This window comes from Moschus berezovskii, chromosome 14 (assembly GCF_049115385.1).
Source record: "Moschus berezovskii isolate FMDL1 chromosome 14, NW_MosBer_1.0, whole genome shotgun sequence".
Taxonomy (NCBI): Eukaryota; Metazoa; Chordata; class Mammalia; order Artiodactyla; family Moschidae; genus Moschus; species Moschus berezovskii.
Genome location: NC_142473.1, coordinates 37881381 through 37902791, shown reverse-complemented (window position 1 = coordinate 37902791; position 21411 = coordinate 37881381). Strand labels below are relative to the sequence as shown.

The following is a 21411-nucleotide window of genomic DNA, read 5'->3' as shown; positions in this document are numbered from 1 at the left end:
CTTCTTTAACTCTAGAATTTGTTCTCGGTCGCTGGTGCTATTGCCATAGAGAATGGTAGCTGGGCAACAGTACAAAACAGTGCCTGGTACCGAGATCCTTCTGTATGGCGCTGAGAAGTGTGGAGGAACTTCTTGAGAGAAATGCATCTCTTTTTGTTTTATTCTTTGGACAGAGACTAAAAATGAGTCTGTGGTTCCTGAGCCCACAGCAACTGCAAACCAAGTGAGGAACCCCAGGAAGCATGGTTGGGTTGAGAGCAGCGTCCTCACAATGAGTGCTTGGCCATGGAAGATCTCGACATATGCGACCAAGAGGCAACCTTTTCTTTTTTCATTATATTGTCATTGAAATAGGGTATACATGTAACATTATATAAGCTTCAGGTGTCCAATGGAATGATTCCATATTTGTATCCATTGCAAAGTGATCACCACAGTAGGTCCATTGCCATACGTAATGACAGTTGCTATCTTGTGATGAGAACTCTTAAGATCTACTCTCTTAGCAGTTTTTAAATACACAAAACAATATTATTAACTATAGACAATATGCTAAGAGGTGATCTTTTATATATAGCATTTAGTATGCTATTTAATATATATTGGGTTGGCCAGAAAGTTTGTTGGGGTTTTCTAAGAGGTTATGGAAAAACCCAAATGAAGTTTTTGGCCAACCCAGTATGTCCAAATATGTGACCAGTTTAGTTTCTGCTAGTCAATAAGATTTGGATTGACTTTTTGTCAATAAGTGTTGGATTAATTAATCAATAAATGAATACAATGTGTATTTCTATGCTGCATTATTCATACCACATTTGGAATATTATGTTCAATTCAAGGCAGGTTCTGTTTTAAAGTTCAGAGCTCCACAGCAGTGAGAAGGCTGAAAAATGATGTTACAAGGAGCAGTGCTGGTTCTGAGATTTTTATTCTGGGAAGGAGAATACTCAGAGAAAAAAGTAGAGCTTTTAATTTTGTTTGTTTGTTGGTTTAATATTGCAAAAGCTTTTCTGTAGTGGTTTAACTCCAGGTGGTTCTATGCTTAGAACAGGAAGCAGTTGTACAGGTTGCTGCTGCTGCTGCTAAGTCGCTTCAGTCGTGTCCGACTCTGTGCGACCCCATAGACGGCAGCCCACCAGGCTCCGCCGTCCCTGGGATTCTCCAGGCAAGAACACTGGAGTGGGTTGCCATTTCCTTCTCCAATGCATGAAAGTGGAAAGTGAAAGTGAAGTCGCTCAATCATCAGCGACCCCATGGACTGCAGCCTACCAAGCTCCTCCGTCCAGTTGTACAGGTTACACAGAAGTAAACTGAGACTTCGTAAGAGAGAGTTGTTACACTGTCTCACATCTTTTAGGTGGGAGGCCTACTCTGGGTAGAGTTTGGACAAATGTCTGCTAAGGCCCTTTCCTGCTATAAAATTATACTACATATATGTATATACACGGGCTTCCCAGGTGGCGCTGTGGTAAAGAACCTGCCTGCTAATGCAGGAGATGCAAGAAACTTGGGCTGGATCCCTGGGTCCCTCCTCCCCCTGGAGGAGGGCATGGCAACTCACCCCAGCGTTGCTGCCTGGAGAATCCCTTGGACAGAGGAGTCTGGCGGGCCACAGTCCATAGGGTCACACAGTGAGACTCCACTGAAGCGACTTGGCACACACGCGTGTAGCATGTGGTTCTGCTGCTGCACCCAGACATAGGTTTCCGCTTGTCTTTTATTGTGGGTAAATGTGACTAAGACCATCTGTTCTCTGAAAGTACACTATTTGAGTGAATGTGAACACGGCCTTACGTTGATATGCATATAAAGACACAGAAGCACATAACAGTATTGTCTAATTTTTGTTAGGCACTTACCATGTGCTGGACCCACCAACCACTTTCCATGCACTGTCTCATGTAAATCTCCCAACCATCCTGTGAAGAGATGGGATCATTTATTTATGTCCCCATTTTACAGATGAGACAGAGGCTCTGAGAGGTCCCAGATAACATACCCAAGGGCACACAAGAAGGGAGAGCTGGGCTGAATGTCCAGGTGTCTCTGACGATCAGCCTCATGAAAGAGGATGTGTGATTTGTGTTTAAAGACAGACACACATTCTAAGACTGGGCATTTATTGTGGAGACCTGCTGTGTCCAGGTCAGTCACTGTCTCACTGCATGATGGAACTGCAGAGGCGGTGGGGTAGCTTCTCTTCCGAGTGACAGGCTCCCTTCTTCCTTCAGGATCTGTTTACTTCAACCTCAAGGAGCTCATGGCCAGGGTGGCCACGCTGGGCTATGCTGTTGGTCTGGGGTTTCCCTGCCACAGACCCGTCATAGAATGGAAATAATCTCACATTTCTTTAGTTGAAGCAAATGAAAATTTCTGTGCCTTATTTCACTTTGGTGTTTGTATGTTTTGTGTCCATATGTACCTTATACATGGGCTTTTGTTTTTATTTTCCTAATGGATGAAGTTGGCATGGCAGAAGCTGAGCTCTCTGCAGCAGAGGGGAAGCCTCCCGATGAACGAGGGTGGTTAAATGAGAGGAGATGCTTTTCACAGTTTGTCTCAAACAATCACTTAATGGGCACAGGAAATTTCTGCGAAATGGGTGAATAGCGTGGGTCCATTTTATCAGCCCCTTAATGAAGTAAAGCCCGCTGGCTTTTAAGAGCCAGGCAGCAAAGCAAAAGTGGTCTTTATCCTCACACACCAAATCTGTGCATCGGTAAAGTGCAGGCCCTGACAGGAATTTCAATTATTTAATCAAAAAGAAAATGAAAGAGGTCTTAAGTGTTGTGATTTGAAGACAGCCTTTTCATAGACCAATCTAGTGTGCGCTCACATTGAATATGAAGCAAAATGGGAAGGAAATTAAGGCAGCTTCGGCTTAAACCATGTGATTGCAAATAGTAAATTAGTTTCTCGATGTTTTCATTTAAGTGTTTAAGTGGAAGGTTTTATTCCTAATGTAGCGTAGTGACACAGAAGAGAACCCTCACCGGCTCTAGCTTCCCCGTCTTCAGGCGGTGATGCGTTTGCCCTGGGGAGGGAGAGGGAGAAAGGGAGGCTAAGAGGGAGAAGAAGGGGAAGCGGAGCCGCAGTCACGTTGAGGTGCTTTTGTTTTAAATTGCTTGCGAAGTAGCTTTCACAGCAACTCATTAATCGGGCAGATGAGTAACGTCTGTTGAAAACGGACTGAGTGAAATGCATTTAATTTGGAAGGGAAATCAGAAACTGCATTAGTCAGAGCATTTAAATGGCAGCATCATCCAGTTGCCTGTTGTTTTGCTTGATGCGGCCTCACTGAGTTTGTTCTTAAGGGATAAGGGTTGGTAAAACCGGTTGGCATTGAGATTCAGAGAAAATATGCCCCTCTGGCTTTCAAAGGCTTCTGGGTGGTTTCGCTGGGGCTTCAGTGGTAACCTGCTGGTGGGATGGGTGAGGACATCCTGGGAATCTCTTGGGAAAGCACTAATTGGGTTGGGCCGAGTTGACCTCTGGCTGGTGCAACAAGTAGCTGGAGGTTATTTCTTTGCAAATGAGCATCCCTTTGTGTTTGTAATTAGCTTTGATTATTCGGCTAGGGGCCCACGGTGGTACACAGCAGGAGGTCTGGCTCTGGCTCACTCTGTGGACCAACAGTGTATGGACTTTTAATATCAAATTAGGCAATCCATTCTGTCGCACAGTCGTGACCGACTCTTTGCGACCCCATGGACTGTAGCCTACCAGGCTTCTCCGTCCATGGGATTCTCCAGGCAAGAATACTGGAGTGGGTTACCGTTTCCTTCTCCAAAATTAGGCAATAGGGCTTGGCATCTCTGAGGATTAGACTTGCCAGCACCCTGCCTGTAGCCCACAGTGGGAGGAGAGTGACGGTGAATGTGTCTTTAAACTTGCCATTGTCTTGGTTATGCTAGGATTACTGACCTTGTGTGTTTCTGTTTTAGTCATCCAAAGTCCCACCTCCTCCAGGAAGTATTCCTTGACTACCTCAGGCCAAGAGATTTATTTTTCCCCCCTAGGAGTCTAGAGGACTCCTAGCAAGCTTTTGGTATATGTTTCTGTGATACTTTCTGGACACTGAATACTGAACATACACAGTTTTTACTGTTGTCTGCTGCTGCTGCTTCTAAGTCACTTCAGTTGTGTCCGACTCTGTGCGACCCCACAGAAGGCAGCCCACCAGGCTCCCCCATCCCTGGGATTCTCCAGGCAAGAACACTGGAGTGGGTTGCCATTTCATTCTCCAATGTGTGAAAGTGAAAAGTGAAAGTGAAGTCGCTCAGTCGTGTCCGACCCTTAGCGACCCCACAGACTGCAACCTACCAGGCTCCTCAATCCATGGGATTTTCTAGGCAATAGTACTGGAGTGGCTTGCCATCTAACTTTCTTTTTATGGTTGAATGGTATTTTTGCCCTTCTTTCTTTTTATTATGGAAATTTTCAACAAATAGGACAAAGAAAACAGCATAAGGAATTTCCATGTATTGCTCACTAAATTTTACTGGTTATTAGCCTTTTGTCATATTTATTTCCTCTTCCCTGCCCTGGTCTCCAAGAGTTAGTTACCTTTTTCCATTATTCTAAAATAATTTTTTATGCTTGGTATGTTCAAAGCAGGATCTAATCAAGGACCACACATCATGTTTGATTTTGTGTTTTAAGTTTCCAGTCCTCATTTTATTTTTATTTTCCTCATGGCATTATTTTGTTGATGGAAATGGGGAATTGTCCCATGGAATGCTGAATCGCCTGGATTTATCTCACTACTTCTATGCAGTATGGTTTAGCTTACCTTTGGGTCCTTTGTATTTTCTGAAACTTAAAGTCAGATCTAAACCTGATTGGATTCAGGTTAAGTATTTGGCAGGAATACTTTATAGGTGATGACAGGTGCTTCACGTAACATCACAGCAAGGACACAGGTAACGTCTAGTCGTCCCACCATTAGGGATGTTAAGATTGATCACTGAGTTGAAGAGTTGACCGCCTGATTGCACCAATATAGAGTTATAGTTCCTTATCTGTAGACAGCAAGTAATCTGTGGGGTGGTACTTTGGTGCCATCAAAAAAAAAAAAAAATCAGTTTCCCCATTTCACAGCAAATGAGGGCCAAGAACCTTGCATTAGAAAGTTTCCTGTTTTCTGTAGCACCTAGTTGTGTAACCGATATGGTAACAATTCAAAAAGTGTTTGGTTTTGAGAGAATAAAATAAAAAACTTAATGAGAAATTCTGTATACCCTCCTGTGACTGATACATTGGTTAAAGGGTTCAACAACTTTGGGAGTCATGAAACACTAACACTTCACTGGATGTGGAGAGACTCAGGTTTCCTAGCCTCAACTCGGCCAACAATTTGCTGTGTGACTTTGGGCAAATCACTTACCTTCTCTGGAACTGATTTGTAAAACAAGGAATACAAAAAGAAGAAATCTGGGACTTGTTGGCAGTCTAGTTGTTAAGACTGTGCTTCCAGTGCAGGGGGTGATGGTTTGATCCTGGGTTGGGAAACTAAGATTCCCACATGCTGCAGGACATAACCAGAAATAAAAAGAAATCTTTAAGTTTCTACCAGCCTTAGAATTCTAAAAAATATGAAGAACTATTTGGACCAGGTGGTTGTAGCCTGCAGATCTTGAACCTACTTGAATTTGCAAACCACCAGCCCCCTCTTGCACCATAGGTTTGTGGTATTTAATAAGCTTACAGGTTGTCATAGCAACCACTGCCCTCCCCATAGCTTATTATCTGATTGCCAGGTCAGCTCTCTGCCCCATTTGATAGTGAATTGGAAAGGTGACCAGGCATTGATTGGCTTTCATGCCATTTTATAAACAGTGGAAAACAACTTGCTTCTTTCCCAAGCCAAGAAAAATCTTCCAGGCTTGATCATCAGAATGGCTCTTTCACCTATGCTCTTATTTATTCACTTACTCAATAGTTGAGACCTTACTATGTGCCAGACATTGAACTCGATGCTTGAAAGATCATTGGTCCTCCTTACTGTGGAGTTTACAGTTTAGAGAGGGAGTGATGGTTTAGTCGCAAAGTGGTGTCTGACTCTTTGTGACCCCAGGGACTGTAGCCCACCAGGCTTCCCTGGGGTCCATGGGATTTCCCAGGCAAGAATACTGGAGCAGGTTGCCATTTCCTTCTCCAGGGGATCTTCCCAACCCAGGAATTGAACTGGGGTCTCCCGCATTGCAGGCAGACTCTTTACTGACTGAACCACAAGGGAAGCCCCTAGAAAGGGAGACAAATGATTAAAGAGGCAGTTGCAATATAGTGAGAAAACTGTGATGATGCCAGAAGTATGGTAGCACAAGGGCAGGGCACCTAATCCTCCTGGGGGCATCAGGGAAAGGCTTCCGGGAGCAAGTGATTTGTTTTAGCTGAAAACTGGAAGCCAGCGCCGGCATGAGAGGTGGCAAGAGCAATGAATGTTCCTGGCAGAGAGGGTAACTTAACCTACTGCCAAAGGATTTTAAGCATGGACTAACAATCAGTTTTGTACTTTTGAATCATCACATTGGCTAGTGAAGAAAGGATTGGAAGGAGTGACAGAAGGACACAGAGACTATTAGCATTTAAGATTATGCAAATATCATGAGGTTTGAAAGTCTGAAAAGCAGATGATGTTGTATTTACATCTTCTAAGCTACTGCTGCTGCTCCTGCTAAGTCACTTCAGTCGTGTCCGACTCTGTGCGACCCCACAGACGGCAGCCCACCAGGCTCCCCCGTCCCTGGGATTCTCCAGGCAAGAACACTGGAGTGGGTTGCCATTTCTTTCTCCAATGCATGAAAGTGAAAAGCTAGGCTTCCCTAAAAGCTTAGTTGGTAAAGAATCCTCCTGCTATGCAGGAGACTCCGGTTCAATTCCTGGGTCTGGAAGATCCTCTGGAGAAGGGATGTCTACCCACTCTCGTATTCTTACCTGGAGAATTTCATAGACTGTATAGTCCATGGGGCCGCAAAGAGTCAGACACTGAGCAACTTTCACCTGACAAGCTACTACTATCATGGCCGACATCCACAGAAAGTGACTAATAAACATTTGTTGGGCTTCTGTTGTGGCTCAGTAGTAAAGAACCTGCCTGTGATGCAGGATATCGTCTGCAATGCAGGAGACTGGGGTTCGATCCCTGGGTGGGGAAGATCCCCTGGAGGAGTAAATGGCAACCCACTCCAGTATTCTTGCCTGGGAAATCCCATGGACAGAGGAGCCATGGACTGGCGGGCTACAGTCCGGGGGGAACTCAGCAACTAAACAACAACAATACAATGCTATCAGAGAGTAAGTGCTCTAAGCTATTATCCTTAATAATAATTAGCATTTTCATGCTGCTGGACAGCTTTGAAAGATCTTTTGCATATTTTCCTCATAAAATAGTCCTACAATGGGTCTCTGAGGTAAGTGACATTATCCCCACTTTGCAGATAGAGTAACTAAGCCTCTTAAAGTTGGAAGAGTAGGATGGGAAGATTTTTCACTTCATAACTTCTATGGTTTTTCACCTTGAATGATTTGAATATTTTTCCTATAGAAAAAATAGCACATAGTCTAGTTGGAGAAACAGAACATGGCCATGAAAAGAGATAAAACATATCAATGTTGTAATTAACCTATTCTAAAAGCCCAGTGAGTGGAACATCTGCTAATACTATGGTGACTAAGTGCTGTGGACAGGGGTAGTTTTCTCAGGGACAAGGGTATGAACTGGATCTAGATCTGGATGGAAATTTTCTATGTAGATGGGAGGTGATATGGATGAACCTTCCTGAAAGAGACAGATGAAAGAAAGTTTTAATGATCAAGTTTTGTGAGGTTAAGACCTCAGAGTGCAAAAGAAGAGAGTGAAAAAGCTGGCTTAAAACTCAACATTCAAAAAACTAAGATCATGGCATCCAGTCCCATCACTTCATGGCAAATAGATGGGGAAAAAGTGGAGGCAGATCAAACCCACATCCCCTGCTTTGCAAGGCAGATTCTTAATCACTGGACCTTCAGGGAAGTCCTTGATAATATTTTCTAAATTAATGTTTTTGAACTCTGTCTGGGGGAAAGTAGGAACATGAATAACACAGCCATCCAATAAGAAGTTGTCATCTTTCTTAAAATCATCTTCAAAGTATCTTCTAGAGCTAAATAGCTATTCCCTACGTGGATCCAAGAGATGACTCCACCTTCTCAATACATTCTTTTATTTTTTTTCTTGACAAAAAACTCTTTCTGCAATTATATAAGCCTGCTTTTGTCTAGCAACATGGTATCAGATTCATTAATCACTCATGTCTGTGGTATTGCTCATTTGGGCTTGCTTTTATCAGTTAGTTAGGCCACCAAAACCACTGCCACCACCATCACCTCCATCTCTATCACCAGCAGTAGCACCAGTAGCAGGGCCTCTTACTAAGCATTAACTGTGTTAATGCTTACCAAACACTGAGCAAAATGCATTACATATATTATCTTTTAAAATTTTAGATATAAGAAATTCCCTGGCAGTCCAGTGGTTAGGACTTGGTGCTTTTGCTTCCAGGGCCCTGGATGGATTCCTGGTCAGGGAACTAAGATCCTGCAAGCTGAGTGGTATACCCCGAACCCCCCAAAAATTTGCAATATAATTGATATATATATATTACCTTAAATAGTCTCCATTTTACAACTGAGAACAATAGGGCTTAGAGGAATTAACCAAAATTTCCATTATCATACAGCTAGTATGTAAAGGTGATGGAGCCAGATCGCTAATCTTAGTCTGCTTGACTCTAACCCTGTTCTGTCTTCAACTGGCAATGTATACTGCTCTCATCATCTTGAAGCGTGTGTGTGTGTGTGTGTATTCATATTGCAAAGTTAAAACTTTAAAACAACCTTTCTGTTATTTTAAGTTCTGGTTATTACAGGTCATGATATGAATTTTATAAAGTTATAAATTGGAGGATTTATAATCCTCCAATGAGAAGAACTGGGGAGACTGTCCTCTTAAATCAAGGGCAGTAGTTTCAAGTTCCATTCCAGATGAGAAACAGGCAGCATCTATTATTGTTTTGCTTGTCTATAGTAATGTGGTTGGAATGAACAGGGTATGGACACTGGGGTCAGATAAGCCTGAATTCAAGTCCTGGTGTACAAAGCTGAGTGACTCTACCTAAGTGATCTTCCATTTCTTGGTATGTAAAAAGGAAGAGCTGTGATACTCAAATGAGAAGGCAGAGCAAAATGTATGATAAATAATATAAATGCAAGAAATTCACCTCATTATCCATAATGTCATCATTGAAATAGTTAAAAAGCATTCTTCAAAGACTTGAAGTGACTAAATCCACATTATTCTTAATTTCTGGATGAAAGTGAAGTGTGTGATCAACTTTTTGAAATCACGTATTTTATATGAAAATAAAGACTTGAAGAACTTTTACTAAGGAATTAAAGTTTAATGTCCCTTATGGACAAACATCAAGTGAACACAACGGTGTACTAATTTGGGTCCAGTAACTTACAGAGAAAAGCTAAAATCATAATAAAAATAATAGAGTGAATTTTGATTGGAGCATTTTGGGGTTGAAGTATAATAACATTTTTTTCTTTTATATTTTAATCTTAAAATTATTTTTGAATAAATACTACATTCATATGATTCTTACAGAAAAAATACAAAAGGGCATTTAGGGAGAAACCTACTTCCCAGCAAGTCCCTGGCACCTCAGTCCCTAAAGGCAACTAATGCTAATACCTCTGGGAGTTCCTTTTCTTCTGGGTTTGTATAATTTAGCCATGCTGCGCAAATCATATCTGTTGGATAAATTTCAATGTGCATTTGTAATTTTGACATATATTACCAAATTGTTCTCCATAGAGATTGTACAAATTTGCATTCTTTGCATCAATATATGAGAGTGATTCTTTCCTGCACAGCTTTGCCAACAGAATGAATAATTAGATTTTTAAATATTTTTATTCAACAGGTTAATGTCTCACTGTTATCTTTCATTAGTCTTATTTTTAGTAGTTATCATTATTAGCATCTTTTAAAATGCTTGACAGCCATTTATTTATATTTTCTTTTAGGTGAACTCTTTCTATCCTATGCCCATTTTTAAATTGTACTCCTTTTAAAAAACAATATTTATTTTTATTTATTTATAAATAATAATTTACAAATAATGTGGACTTTTAAAAAAACATTTGTTAATATAAATATATTATTATTATATATTAATATTACTTATTATTATAAATAATAATTTATAAATAATGTGGACTTTTAAAAATATTTATTTTTATTTATTTATAAATAATAATTTATAAATAATGTGGACTTTCTTGAGTTTTACACATTCGTAAGTGAATGGTCTGTATCTCGTGCCTTTGTTGGCTTCTGTGAGCTGTAGTTTCTGGGAAATGAGCAGCTCTCATTCCTGTAACTCTTGTAACCCAGTCATTCGTGTGCCTCCTTCATGAGGATTCAGTGCGGCTGTGGTGCTGTTATCCCTCTAAAAAATAAATAAATAAATAAATAAATTGGTTGTGCTGGGTCTTAGTTGTAGCACTCCTGATCTTTGGTTGCAGCATGTGAACTAATCCTAGCATGCAGGATCCAGTTCCCTGACCAGGGATCAAAACCTGGGCTTCCAGCTTTGGGAAGGTGGAGTTCTTACCACTGGGCCACCAGGGAAAGCCCTTGAATTGTACTCTTGATTTTTAAAAATTGATTTGTAGGAGCTTTTTTATGTAAGAAATTATCCTTGTGTCTGGGATACAAATTGCAAATACTTTCTCCCAGTTTCTTATCTTTTTCCTTTGTTTATGATAATTTCTGTCATGCAGAATTTTTAAAAATTAATTTTTATCAATGTTTTATTCTATGACTTCCAAGTTTTTATGTTATACACAGAATGATTTTTCCTATTTTAAGTTTTAAAAAACTTCCTCAATACTTTTCCTTCTGTTTTCTTTTAAGATTATATACTGTGTTGGTTATTGGAAGACAAACCCAATATTTTTCTCTTACAGTGACAACATTTGTACCTCCCATGTTTTTGGCCAACCTAACTTGATTGCATTGTTAATGAGAGTTCAAAGAATAAAAATCAGTTTGCTTCATGAACAATATTCTCAAACAAAATATAAACAATTCACCATTTTAACAAAACATACCCAATATTTAATTCTATGAACATAGACCTTTTGGAAAATGTTTACAAATTTCTGTACCCAATGATAGAGTTTGAAAGGATCTTATAATCTCTGATATTAGAAAATCACATAGTAAGTATTATGGTAGCAGCTCATTATTTTTGAAACTATACATACTAATTTTGTATTGTTGTTTAAAGTACATTGTGCTAGTAGGTGCTAAGTTTTAAATCTAACATAGAATTTAAATAGTTTAGAATGGAAGATAAGAATACTTAAAAGGCATTTTGTAAGCTTATTAGGTTTTTTCCCCTCTGGTAATATACTTAGTTTTGGGGTCTTGATGTCTTTTGGGGTTTTGATGAGGAAATGATGGAATACTAATATGAAACTTATTCAAACCTCATTCTTATTCTACTATATACTTCTTAGAGGATTAAGAAATGCTATGTAATCTCTCACATTTCAAACCTTTAACATCAGGTGTTTTTTTTTCCTGTCACTTTGTGAAGCATGTTTTGAATTGAGAGGCCAAAGTCAGCGCAGAAAACTTCAAGAGAGAAATGGAAGTTTTTAACTCTTCAGACCTTATCCTCAATGAGCAAACTGGATAGAGTTATTTCTCCTTAGGTTAGGAATACTATGGTTTAAATACCCTATCCTTGAGTGTGTTCTCATAAGAGTTCACACCCTAATTTTCAGTGTAAAAGCATTATTTGAAGATACATTTGCAAGAAGCATTTGGTGACTCGTTCTTTTTCTCGGCATGTCATCCACTTTGGTAGTGCTTAAAGTACTCAGCTAGAAGGTAAGTTGAAACAGACAACAAGCAATATAATACAAAATGTTATGAGTAAAGTGTGTTACTCAGACCCTTCTAAAATACATTTCTCTCTATTTTGAAGGCCACGGTATAGGCATCTTGACTAATGGAACCAGCCTCTTCCTTTGATCATCAGTAGGGTTATCTTTTTGGGAAACCAAGTCTCAGTTCAGATGACAGTTTTAGATGAGGCTGACATGAAAGAGAGAAGGACTGTTTAATTATTAGCTCCCTGAGAAACATGCATTCTCTCTCTTTAGATTAATAATTCTTCAGCTGGAGCCATAAACAGGAGCTTGATCAGGTCTTGTAGGTTGAGGGGGGGATTTATTTGATCTTTATTTTTTTGCTCAGATAGTAAATAGGATCTGAATTTATGTGTCAGCCTGGCATACAATTACAGCCTGCTGACTCTGGGTAGATCAATTTTGGTCAAACGAGAATAAAAAATTAAATGTAACGTGAGTGCATTTCTTTAATCTCCTAAGGCTTGGGGAAAGCTTGTGAAGATGGGTAGTGAGTACCCTCTCAGACAGTAGATGCTCAATGAATGCTCCCAATAATAGAATATCATAGATGGATGAAAGGCAAGCATTGAGAATGTTGGAGGCTGGCTTCAACAACTGCTTTCCATTTTCTGTTTGTGAATACCTACACTGGAAAAGGGCAAAAGGAATTATGGCAATTAACTAAGTGTGTACTGTCCAATAGGTAGCCACTAGCCATATGTATTTATTGAGCACTTGAAATGTGACTAGTCTGAACTGTGAACAGAGATGTGCACTAAGTATAAGATACACACGATTTTGAAGATTTAGTATAAAGAAAGGGATGCAAAAAAACTCAATGATACCTATATTGATTACATGTTGAATAATATTTTTGATATATTGGGGTTAAATGAAATACATTACTATTTTACCTGTCTCTTTCAAATGTGACTGATAGAAAATTTTAAATTACTTATGTGGTTTGCATTATACTTTAATTAGATGATGCTGGTCTGGACTTTGGAGATAATGTAGGCAATGAAATATCTCTGCTTTTAAGGGCCAACTTGCAAGCTATATAACAATATGACTACTTTACTCCTTAGGTAGACTTGTGGGAGAGGAGGGGAGAGGAAGGCCTGTTGACTCTGGAATGCCTCTTCCTTTAGACCTGAACCTTCATCATGCAGGCAGGCTTAGTCGCTCAGCCCTATCCAATTCTTTTGCAATCCCATGGACTGTAGCCTGTCAGGCTCCTCTGTCCATGGAATTCTCCAGGTAAGAATGCTAGAGTGGGTTGCCATTCCCTTCTGCAGGGGCTGTTTCCCCACCTAGGAGTTGAATTTGTGTCTCTTGCATTGGCAGGTGGATTCTTTACCATTGAGTCATCTGGGAAGCCCACCCTGAGCCTTACCCCAAAATTGAATCTCAAGAAGGGGCTGGGCACCTCGGGGGCCTCCTTCACCCCACTTGGGAAGTAGGATGGGCCAGACCAGAGCCCCAACATCAGAGAGAAACTTGTCAGCTTTCTTCACCTCCTGATTTCCCAAGAGTCTGGGTTGTAGTAGCTCTATCTAAGAGGAAAAAGGAACTTTTGTGGGACAAGCCCTGCCGGCACAGCCTGCCCTTGTGCTGGACTGAGGCCCCACAGCCCCTAATGGGGTCCCAACTGGGATTATCTGAGCGCGCTGGGAGAAGGGGGGTCTCCTTCATGGAAAAGGGTGGTGATGGAGGAATCCCTTTCTCAGTCTCCACTTCCGATCCCCAATTTTCACCTCTCAGCCTCCAGGGGCCTGCATTAGTGTGGACAGCGGGTCCACTCTCTCAGCCAAGGAGCTTTGCTTCCCACCACCACCGAAAGGGGAAAGGCAAGGAAAACTCCGGCAGTCTTGGAGGTCCTGCCCTTTCTCAGAACTGTCCAGTTTCCTCCCTCCATCTCTCACTTCCCAGGTTCCCACGTTCTGTGGAGGCATAGGAGGGAGGGCTGGACTCCTGGGGAAAAGGCTTTCAAGCGCTTTTCCGTGGGACTGGGCTTTTGGGCAGGTGGGTCCGGTGTGAGCAGTAGCTAAAGGGTAGTGTGGGGAGGTCCTGAGGAGATAGCCTTAGCTTGGAGGGAGAACAGGGAATATGAAATAAGGGTATATGAAGGAAGGAAGCAGTAAGGACTGAGCAGGCTGCGTACCTTGCCCTCTCCCTTCCCTTCTTGGATCCTGCGAACATCCCGGGAGAGGTGTAAGGTTGAATTCTGAGAAAGGGTTTGCAACACCTTGGCTCCAAGGTAACTGCTATCCAAGGGAGTGTTTTACTGCCCCTACGCCTAAGGAACTTTCAGAAATCTTGTCCTTTCTGAGCCTGAAGTTAGTCCCCGCCCCCGAGTGAAGCTGAAATCCCACCCTCAAGGGTGGATGCGGGTCTGCTTCTTGTAGGGATGCAGTGTAGTTGCGCCGACCCAAAGGCTCTTTACAGTGGCTACTGCTGTTTGTATACCATTCCCTCAATGGCCACTCTGCCTCTAAAGTCTTGGGAGACAGGCTGCCTCAGCTCTCACTGGGAGCTGATAAATGTGGGTCAAGTGTGGACTGTCACCCCCACCACCTCTTCACGAAGAGTATTCTTTGTCTTCCCCTGGACCAGAACTAAGACCAAGCATTGACTCCCGGAAGTCTGCTGTGTTCCCTCTCTGAGACCACCTGCTTTGGGGTCTTCAGTTCTTACCATTATAAACTTTTAAAAGATCACATTTCAGGCTCCAGAACATGAGTTCTGACTTTGCTTACTTTCCAAGATCTTATTTTAAAGTTATTTCCCCCTTCTTTCTCCTTCCTCTCACTCTCCCCATCTATTTACCATTTACCAGTTCATCCTTATGGAATACGACGCTCCCACTTCTTGGAGCTCTGTAGTTTGGGGCCTAATTGATTTGGTAATTAATTTGTTCTACCTGCTAGATCAGATGGAAATCCTACCCGTGCGCCCAAGGATTAGCACTTGGCTTTCTAACACCTCCTCTAATTATCTAATAGCATGGGTTGTGTGGACTCAGTCTCTATTAAAACACTTTTACTATTAGCAGTAGTGATTGGAATTGTGATGATGACTAGATTTCAACAAATTAGAGCTTAAAAATGGAGAGATGGAAGAGAAGTGGCTTCTTTTAATTTCCCAGAGTTTAACATCAATAATTAGAGCAATTTTCAGAGATGCGAGCTGAAATTACCTCTGCTGTGTTGTAGATGATCACCTTAATTTTAGCAAATTGACTCTAGGGAAATAAATGTGACAGTTTAGAAAAAGACAAACAGAAAAAAAAAAAAAAACCAACAACCCAAAAGATTGGAAGGGAGGAAAATGAAAAGAAAGGTTGCAAAAGGGAATGGGAGACAAAAACACAGTACAATTATTTTGAAGGCTAGGGTTGGTTGACAAGTGATGGTATAGCAGAAGTAGCAAGTCATGTGAGTGGAATGAGGAGAAAGCAGTGGAAATTTGAGAGAAGGAGGAGGCTGGCATTAAGAGGTAGTTCTGGACATAGTTATACAGATCAGATTACTTGACTAATGTAGATATAACTTTCCTTACACCACCCTCTAAAACTGAGGTAAATAATGTTATGATCATTTATTTACCTCCACAATCCAGTCATCCCTTAGCCATCAACTTAAGTTGGGTCAGTAGATATAGGCTCTCTCCTCACTTCTCTTCCCCTTGTGCTATCATTGCTCTAAAGTTTTAAAGCCCAGACCCCAATGCTGAAGTACGTGCTTTATTCCTGTTGCTTCAGGGCCCTTTAAATGTCCTCTGCTCTCTAAAGAGGAGTTTGTCCGACGGTAGAGACCTTTTCTCTTTCGCTTTCTTTAAAAGACGACTGGGAGCTAGGCAGCTCCTGCAGTGGCCAGGCAGAAATTGAGGTCCAGAAACCTGGTAAGAGCAAGAATCCAGTTCTCTCTGCTCCACTCTTCCCGGGCCTGGCCGGTCGCTTTCAGCACCGCGGACAGCTCCCCGCCCCGCCCCGCTCCGCCCCGCGCCCACCGCACCCTCCCCTCTGCCTCTGGCAGCCTTGCCATTGGCTCTCCCGCCTCCCCTCTCCAAGCTGCCAATTCTCCTACACGTAGACCCAATCTACCCAGGAGCTTATCTTCTCGCCTCTCCAGCTCCGGGGGTAGCCCAGGGCCGAGAAGAGAGCATCAGGGATCCGAGCTCGAGGGTGGTTGGCTCTCGACCAGGCGTGGTGAGACGTCGCCTGCTTCCTACACTTCGTCCCCGGCCCTCGCCCTGTGGCAGGCGCTGGGTTCAAGATGAATCTCAACTTCACCTCCCCTCTACACCCGGCGTCATCTCAGAGGCCCACGTCCTTCTTCATCGAGGATATCCTGCTACACAAGCCCAAGCCGCTGAGGGAGGTGGCCCCTGACCATTTCACCAGCACTCTGGCCTCCCGGGTGCCTCTGCTAGACTATGGCTACCCACTCATGCCCACACCCACCCTCCTGGCTCCTCACCCCCATCACCCACTACATAAGGGAGACCATCACCACCCTTATTTCCTCACCACCTCGGGTAAGTAACAGGGCTCTCAAGGAATGGGGAGCAAGAACAGGTCTGCCAGCAGACTCTGAGCCTGTGATGGAGTAGAGGAAAGGCCAGAGCTGCCTGGGCCTGGCTTGGCGGCCTCCTTCTCTAAGTGGCAGGGGAAGAATATTGGGGATATAGCTGAGAACACATGGAGCTCCCTTGAGGCATGCCAACCCAGGGTGGTAACTCTGTACTTTTTATAATAAAGGAAACATGCCTAGCCAATAAGTGGCTGTAGGTTTGGGTGATATTCTTGATGCGCAGTGTTCAGTTTCCTTTTTCTTGGTCTTGGTCACTTTGGTCCATCTCTGTCCCCATCGCTATCTCTTTCACTCTGAGGGGGACCCCTGACTATCCCACCCCGTGGAAGGGAACTCAACTTTTCAGCCCAGAAGCTCAAAAGGTTCCAGTGGGGCCAGCTCTCTCCTTCCAGGTGCTGAGCATTCGCAGATACTTAAGGGGTTTAGAAGTAAAGGAGGGTTTGGGATATTGTACGGACTGAAGGTTTGGACTGGCCTGAATAAGGGAGAAAAGGTAAGAAAAAAGAGAGAGAGAGGAGGCTGTTCGTTAACCCTCTTCACTTCCAACATCCATCATTTAATTCACAGTCTTGGGCTGGGCTGCCCTCCCCTGCCCCAGTTGCTGGTGTCTCTGGAGCCCCAGCCAAAGTAATGTGCTTTCGGAGGCATGGCAAAGAGCAGAGACCAGCAAAGTCTGGCTGGGACAGGGATATGTGGGGGATATACCAAGTTTTTTTTCTGCCTCTCTCTGAAAGGCCACATTCACACTTTCTTTTCCGGCCTCTTCATTACAGCCGAATAGAGTGATTCGTTGAGTCCAGATGCAGAGCGCAGCGGGAAAAACAATCCTGGTCGGGGTGGGGTCTGGAAAGACAGGAGACAGTCTGTGAAATGTGGGCGCTGGAATTCACGAGAAAAGCTAAAGCGTTTGTGAAGCGGTAAAACCCAGGCTTTGGGGCACTGGGTTGGAAGGGCAATTATAAAACTTGCGTCCGAGTTCGCCTTTTGGTTTTGGCTTCACCACGAGCCAGAGACAGCTCTTTAGCTGCACCCATGTTCCCCGCAAATAGCAAATAGTGGACAAAGCCCGCGATACAGGAACTACTTGTTTTCTGTTTCTGCTTTTTCTCTCTGGAATCAGCCGATATTGATGTCTGTGGCGGCTGGTCCGCTTGGCGCGTCTCAGACACGGTAAAGCCTGCGAGGGTCTCCTGAGGCAAGGCGCTTCAATCCTTCTGCGTGGGGTTGGAGGGAAAGAAGGAGAAAAAGAATGAGAACCGGATCAGAGAGCGGGGACCCCAGCGCTTCCCCGAAACTGACAGGAAATGTGCGAGACGGAAATTACCCCTCCGTTTTCGCTCAGGAGCTTCACTTGCAACTGACTGTTGTCTATTCCCTTTGGTTGCAGGCGGGAGAACCGGGGCGGCTCAGTGAAGAGAGGTGCTTTTTAAGTAAGGTTGTGAGGCAGGATCACATTCACTGCTTCCATCAGCCCCAGGACATCACTGATTGTCGCTGAGTGTCCAGACAAGACTGGAAGGATCGGGTGGGGGGCGGGTGGGGAGGAATAGCTGCTGGACCACTCGACGTTTGCAAGAATATTTTGGTAGGCGCAGCCATAAGTTTTTCTCCAAGAGGACATTTTCAAAGGCTTCTGGATCTATTTGATAATTTTCTTTTCCGTTTTACTTACTGTTTACTGTTTGTATTTATAAATGGCCTTTCTGATAAAGATCTCCAAGCGCTATTCTTGCAGTTTGTTCCCCCCTGCCCTGCGATTCCTAGGGGAAGCTTTGGGGGCGAGGGGCGGGACCGGTGGGGTAGCGAGGCGGAGGGGCTGCCGGGGAGCTAGGGTGGGAGTGGGTCGAGGGCGCTCTCTGCCCACTTGACCGCTCTTCTCTCCGCAGGGGTGCCGGTCCCCGCGCTGTTCCCGCACCCCCAACACCCGGAGCTGCCGGGGAAGCACTGCCGCCGCCGCAAAGCTCGCACAGTTTTCTCGGACTCGCAACTCTCGGGCCTGGAGAAGAGATTCGAGATCCAGCGCTACCTGTCCACGCCAGAGCGGGTGGAGCTGGCCACGGCCCTCAGCCTGTCGGAGACGCAGGTGGGCCGGAGGACGGGGAGGCCCCTTCTCGGCTCGCTCCTCTCCCTAACGCCTCTGGGCGGGCCGCAGAGCTCTTGAGCGGAGCGACCCCGCTCCCCTTTATTCTAGACTTCTCCAAAGACCCGTAGGAAGACTACCGACACTTCCAATCTCTTGTCTGAGTCACTGAAGCAAAACCTCTCGAGCGGGTTCCGGACACGGAGGAAACCCCCCTCGAATGATTCTGATGATCACGTCCTGTTTGAGAACTACCATTTCTGCGCTTTCCCCCACTTCTTTCCCATCAGGGCAGTAGCCCAGGTCAGAGGCGAATCAGTAAGAAATAAGAGGGTTCTTGACCCGAGAGAAGTCCACATAAGGGTTTTTTCCCCCCTTAATGTTTCTCACAGCCGCAAGTCTTCATACCCACCCTCTCCCTAACACACTCTCACACACATGCACAAATATGAGCCTTCTTCCTATTTCCCTGTCCTGAGTGGGAGAACTGTTTTCATTTTCTTTCAGATGCTTTTCACCTGCAACCTCAAAACGCCTGGTTCCACTCCCTCTATTCTCTAAAACCCAGCTTGCTGTGAAAGCGCAGGCCTGCCAGGCCCCAGTGATTTTCTCTCTGATGAGAAGCAGCAAGTCTGCTTCTCTCCCTTCCTGTCCAGGAGTCTTGCTGGACCAGGTATTTAGATGTCACAGTCAGAGAAACGTGAGTTGAACGGAAAGGAAGCTCACGCACGCAGAATTTACTGTTAGAGATTCTAATTAATAGCAGTATTAGTATGTACTAAACACACCACACTGAGCCTCTTTGTTATTTTGGGGCAGTTACTTGTGAGAGCCCTGCTGCTGCTGCTGCTGCTAAGTCACTTCAGTCGTGTCCGACTCTGTGTGACCCCATAGACGGAAGCCCATCAGGCTCCCCCATCCCTGGGATTCTCCAGGCAAGAACACTGGAGTGGGTTGCCATTTCCTTCTCCAATGTGTGAAAGTGAAAAGTGAAAGTGAAGTTTCTCAGTCGTGTCCGACCCTTAGCGACCCCACGGACTGCAGCCTACCAGGCTCCTCCATCCATGGGATTTTCTAGGCAAGAGTACTGGAGTGGCTTGCCATAGGCTATCTGATTCCCATTCAAGCTAAGACGACAACTTGTTAGCCGTTCAGGTGTAACCTAACCCAAGGGTGAGACAGTCAACAGCTTCTGGATAACTCGTCCGTCAGTGGGTGGAGATCTATTTTCTCAAACCCGAGCATTCGCTTTTTTCTTTGCTGAGTGTGAAGGAATGACGTGCTTTTCTTTCTTTCTCCCGGGAATCAGGTGAAAACGTGGTTCCAGAACCGGCGGATGAAGCATAAAAAGCAGCTGAGGAAAAGTCAAGACGAACCCAAAGCGCCTGATGGGCCCGAGAGCCCCGAGGGCAGCCCCCGCGGTCCCGAGGCCGCACCCGCCGAGGCTCGGCTGGGCCTGCCTGCCGGCTCCTTCGTGCTGACGGAGCCGGAGGACGAGGTGGACATTGGGGACGAGGGGGAGCTGGGCTCAGGGCCGCACGTGCTCTGAGCCGCGGGGTTGGAGAGGCGGGGAGGACGCGGCGGGGCGGGCCTGGGAGATCGGCTTCGGGAACACAAACGCTGCACACCTGTTAACCCTCCAACCCGTGCGGGCCCGTGCGCCCGGCCTCCCGCCCCCTTCCCCCGCCCGCCAGAACCCGCGCCGCCGGGGCGAGAGTGCGCCTGCTTCGCTCGTCCGCGAGTCCCGCGCCTTCGGCAGCGCCCACGGGAGCTTGGGCTCTCGGCGCCCTAATTCGGTGCGGGAACCTCTTCCCTGCCGCGACTGCAGACCCCTCGGCCCTCGCCCTCAGCCACCTGTCCCCGCTCGTTGTCCAGGCGCTGCGGCCTCTCCACCGGACCCCTTGCCCCTCCTTGGGCAGACCGATGGGCTGCAGGTAAGGGACCGGGTGTTCCGCTCACATCCACTCCGGGACAGACTCGCGCGCTGCTCGCCGCCACGCTCCCACTCTCCCCCGACTCCCTCCTCTTCTCAGGGCGGCGCTTCCATCCTCTCTTTCCAAGGTTCTCCTCAACATCTCTTGGTTCTGCACCCAGAACCCTTTTTGAGCTTGTGGTCCCCCAGACCCCCGCGGTCTTCACTCTGGTGACCCCCAGCCCCAGTACTGGGAGGCGAGAAACTTGGGCGGAGAAAACCCATCCAGCAATTCCCGCTCCCGACCTTGTTGCGCGTCTGCCCAGCAACTCTTCCACACCCCTCCGGCTATTGATATTTTAAAACTGAGTGTCTCTCGGGTTCTGTGTGGAAATGCTCGTTCTCATTGCATTTTAGTGAATCTTAGCAAGATGAAGCCTAAAGGAGAATGCGCATCCCCTACCAGGCATGCCTCTTGTTTGGGGACTTTTGAGGTGGGGGCAGGAATCGGGTTGGCCCTGCCCGTCGCCCCCCTTTCCTTTCCCCTGGGAGGTCTCCTATTCTTTTCCCGGGTTTGCACTCTCTGTAGATAATAAAGGGCTCGCCGGGCAAAACTGGGAACGAACACGAGTTTCCGGGAATCATTTGTTACCGCGACCTCCTGCGCGCACGCCCCCTCCGCTCAGCCCTGGGCAATTTCCTGTCCTCGGCAGGACTGAGCAGGGCTAATAACTTTTACTTAACAGATTCCCATCTTCCCGACGCCGATTTTTCTGTTTTGAATCGTTTAATAGTCTCGGGTTCCACCTACGTGAAAAAGGTCTCTGCAGATGGTATTTTTGATTCTCAAA

The 21411-nt window shown here is 45.0% G+C and overlaps 1 protein-coding gene across 1 annotated transcript; it reads left to right on the top strand.

Moving 5' to 3' along the window:
- The first annotated feature begins 16250 nt into the window (after window positions 1–16250).
- BSX (brain specific homeobox) lies at window positions 16251–20197 on the top strand. Its single transcript, XM_055422708.1, has 3 exons — window positions 16251–16512; window positions 18455–18651; window positions 19958–20197. Exons 1-3 carry the CDS (start codon window positions 16251–16253, stop codon window positions 20195–20197), a joined length of 699 nt encoding a protein of 232 aa, XP_055278683.1.
- The last annotated feature ends 1214 nt before the right edge of the window (window positions 20198–21411 follow it).

Bases quoted from the DNA above. Each gene is read 5' to 3' on its own strand.
- BSX (XM_055422708.1), top strand. From the start codon at position 16,251: ATGAATCTCAACTTCACCTCCCCTCTACACCCGGCGTCATCTCAGAGG. The intron at 16,513-18,454 runs GTAAGTAACAGG...TTCTCTCCGCAG, and splicing joins TTATTTCCTCACCACCTCGG to GGGTGCCGGTCCCCGCGCTG. The intron at 18,652-19,957 runs GTGGGCCGGAGG...CCCGGGAATCAG, and splicing joins TCAGCCTGTCGGAGACGCAG to GTGAAAACGTGGTTCCAGAA.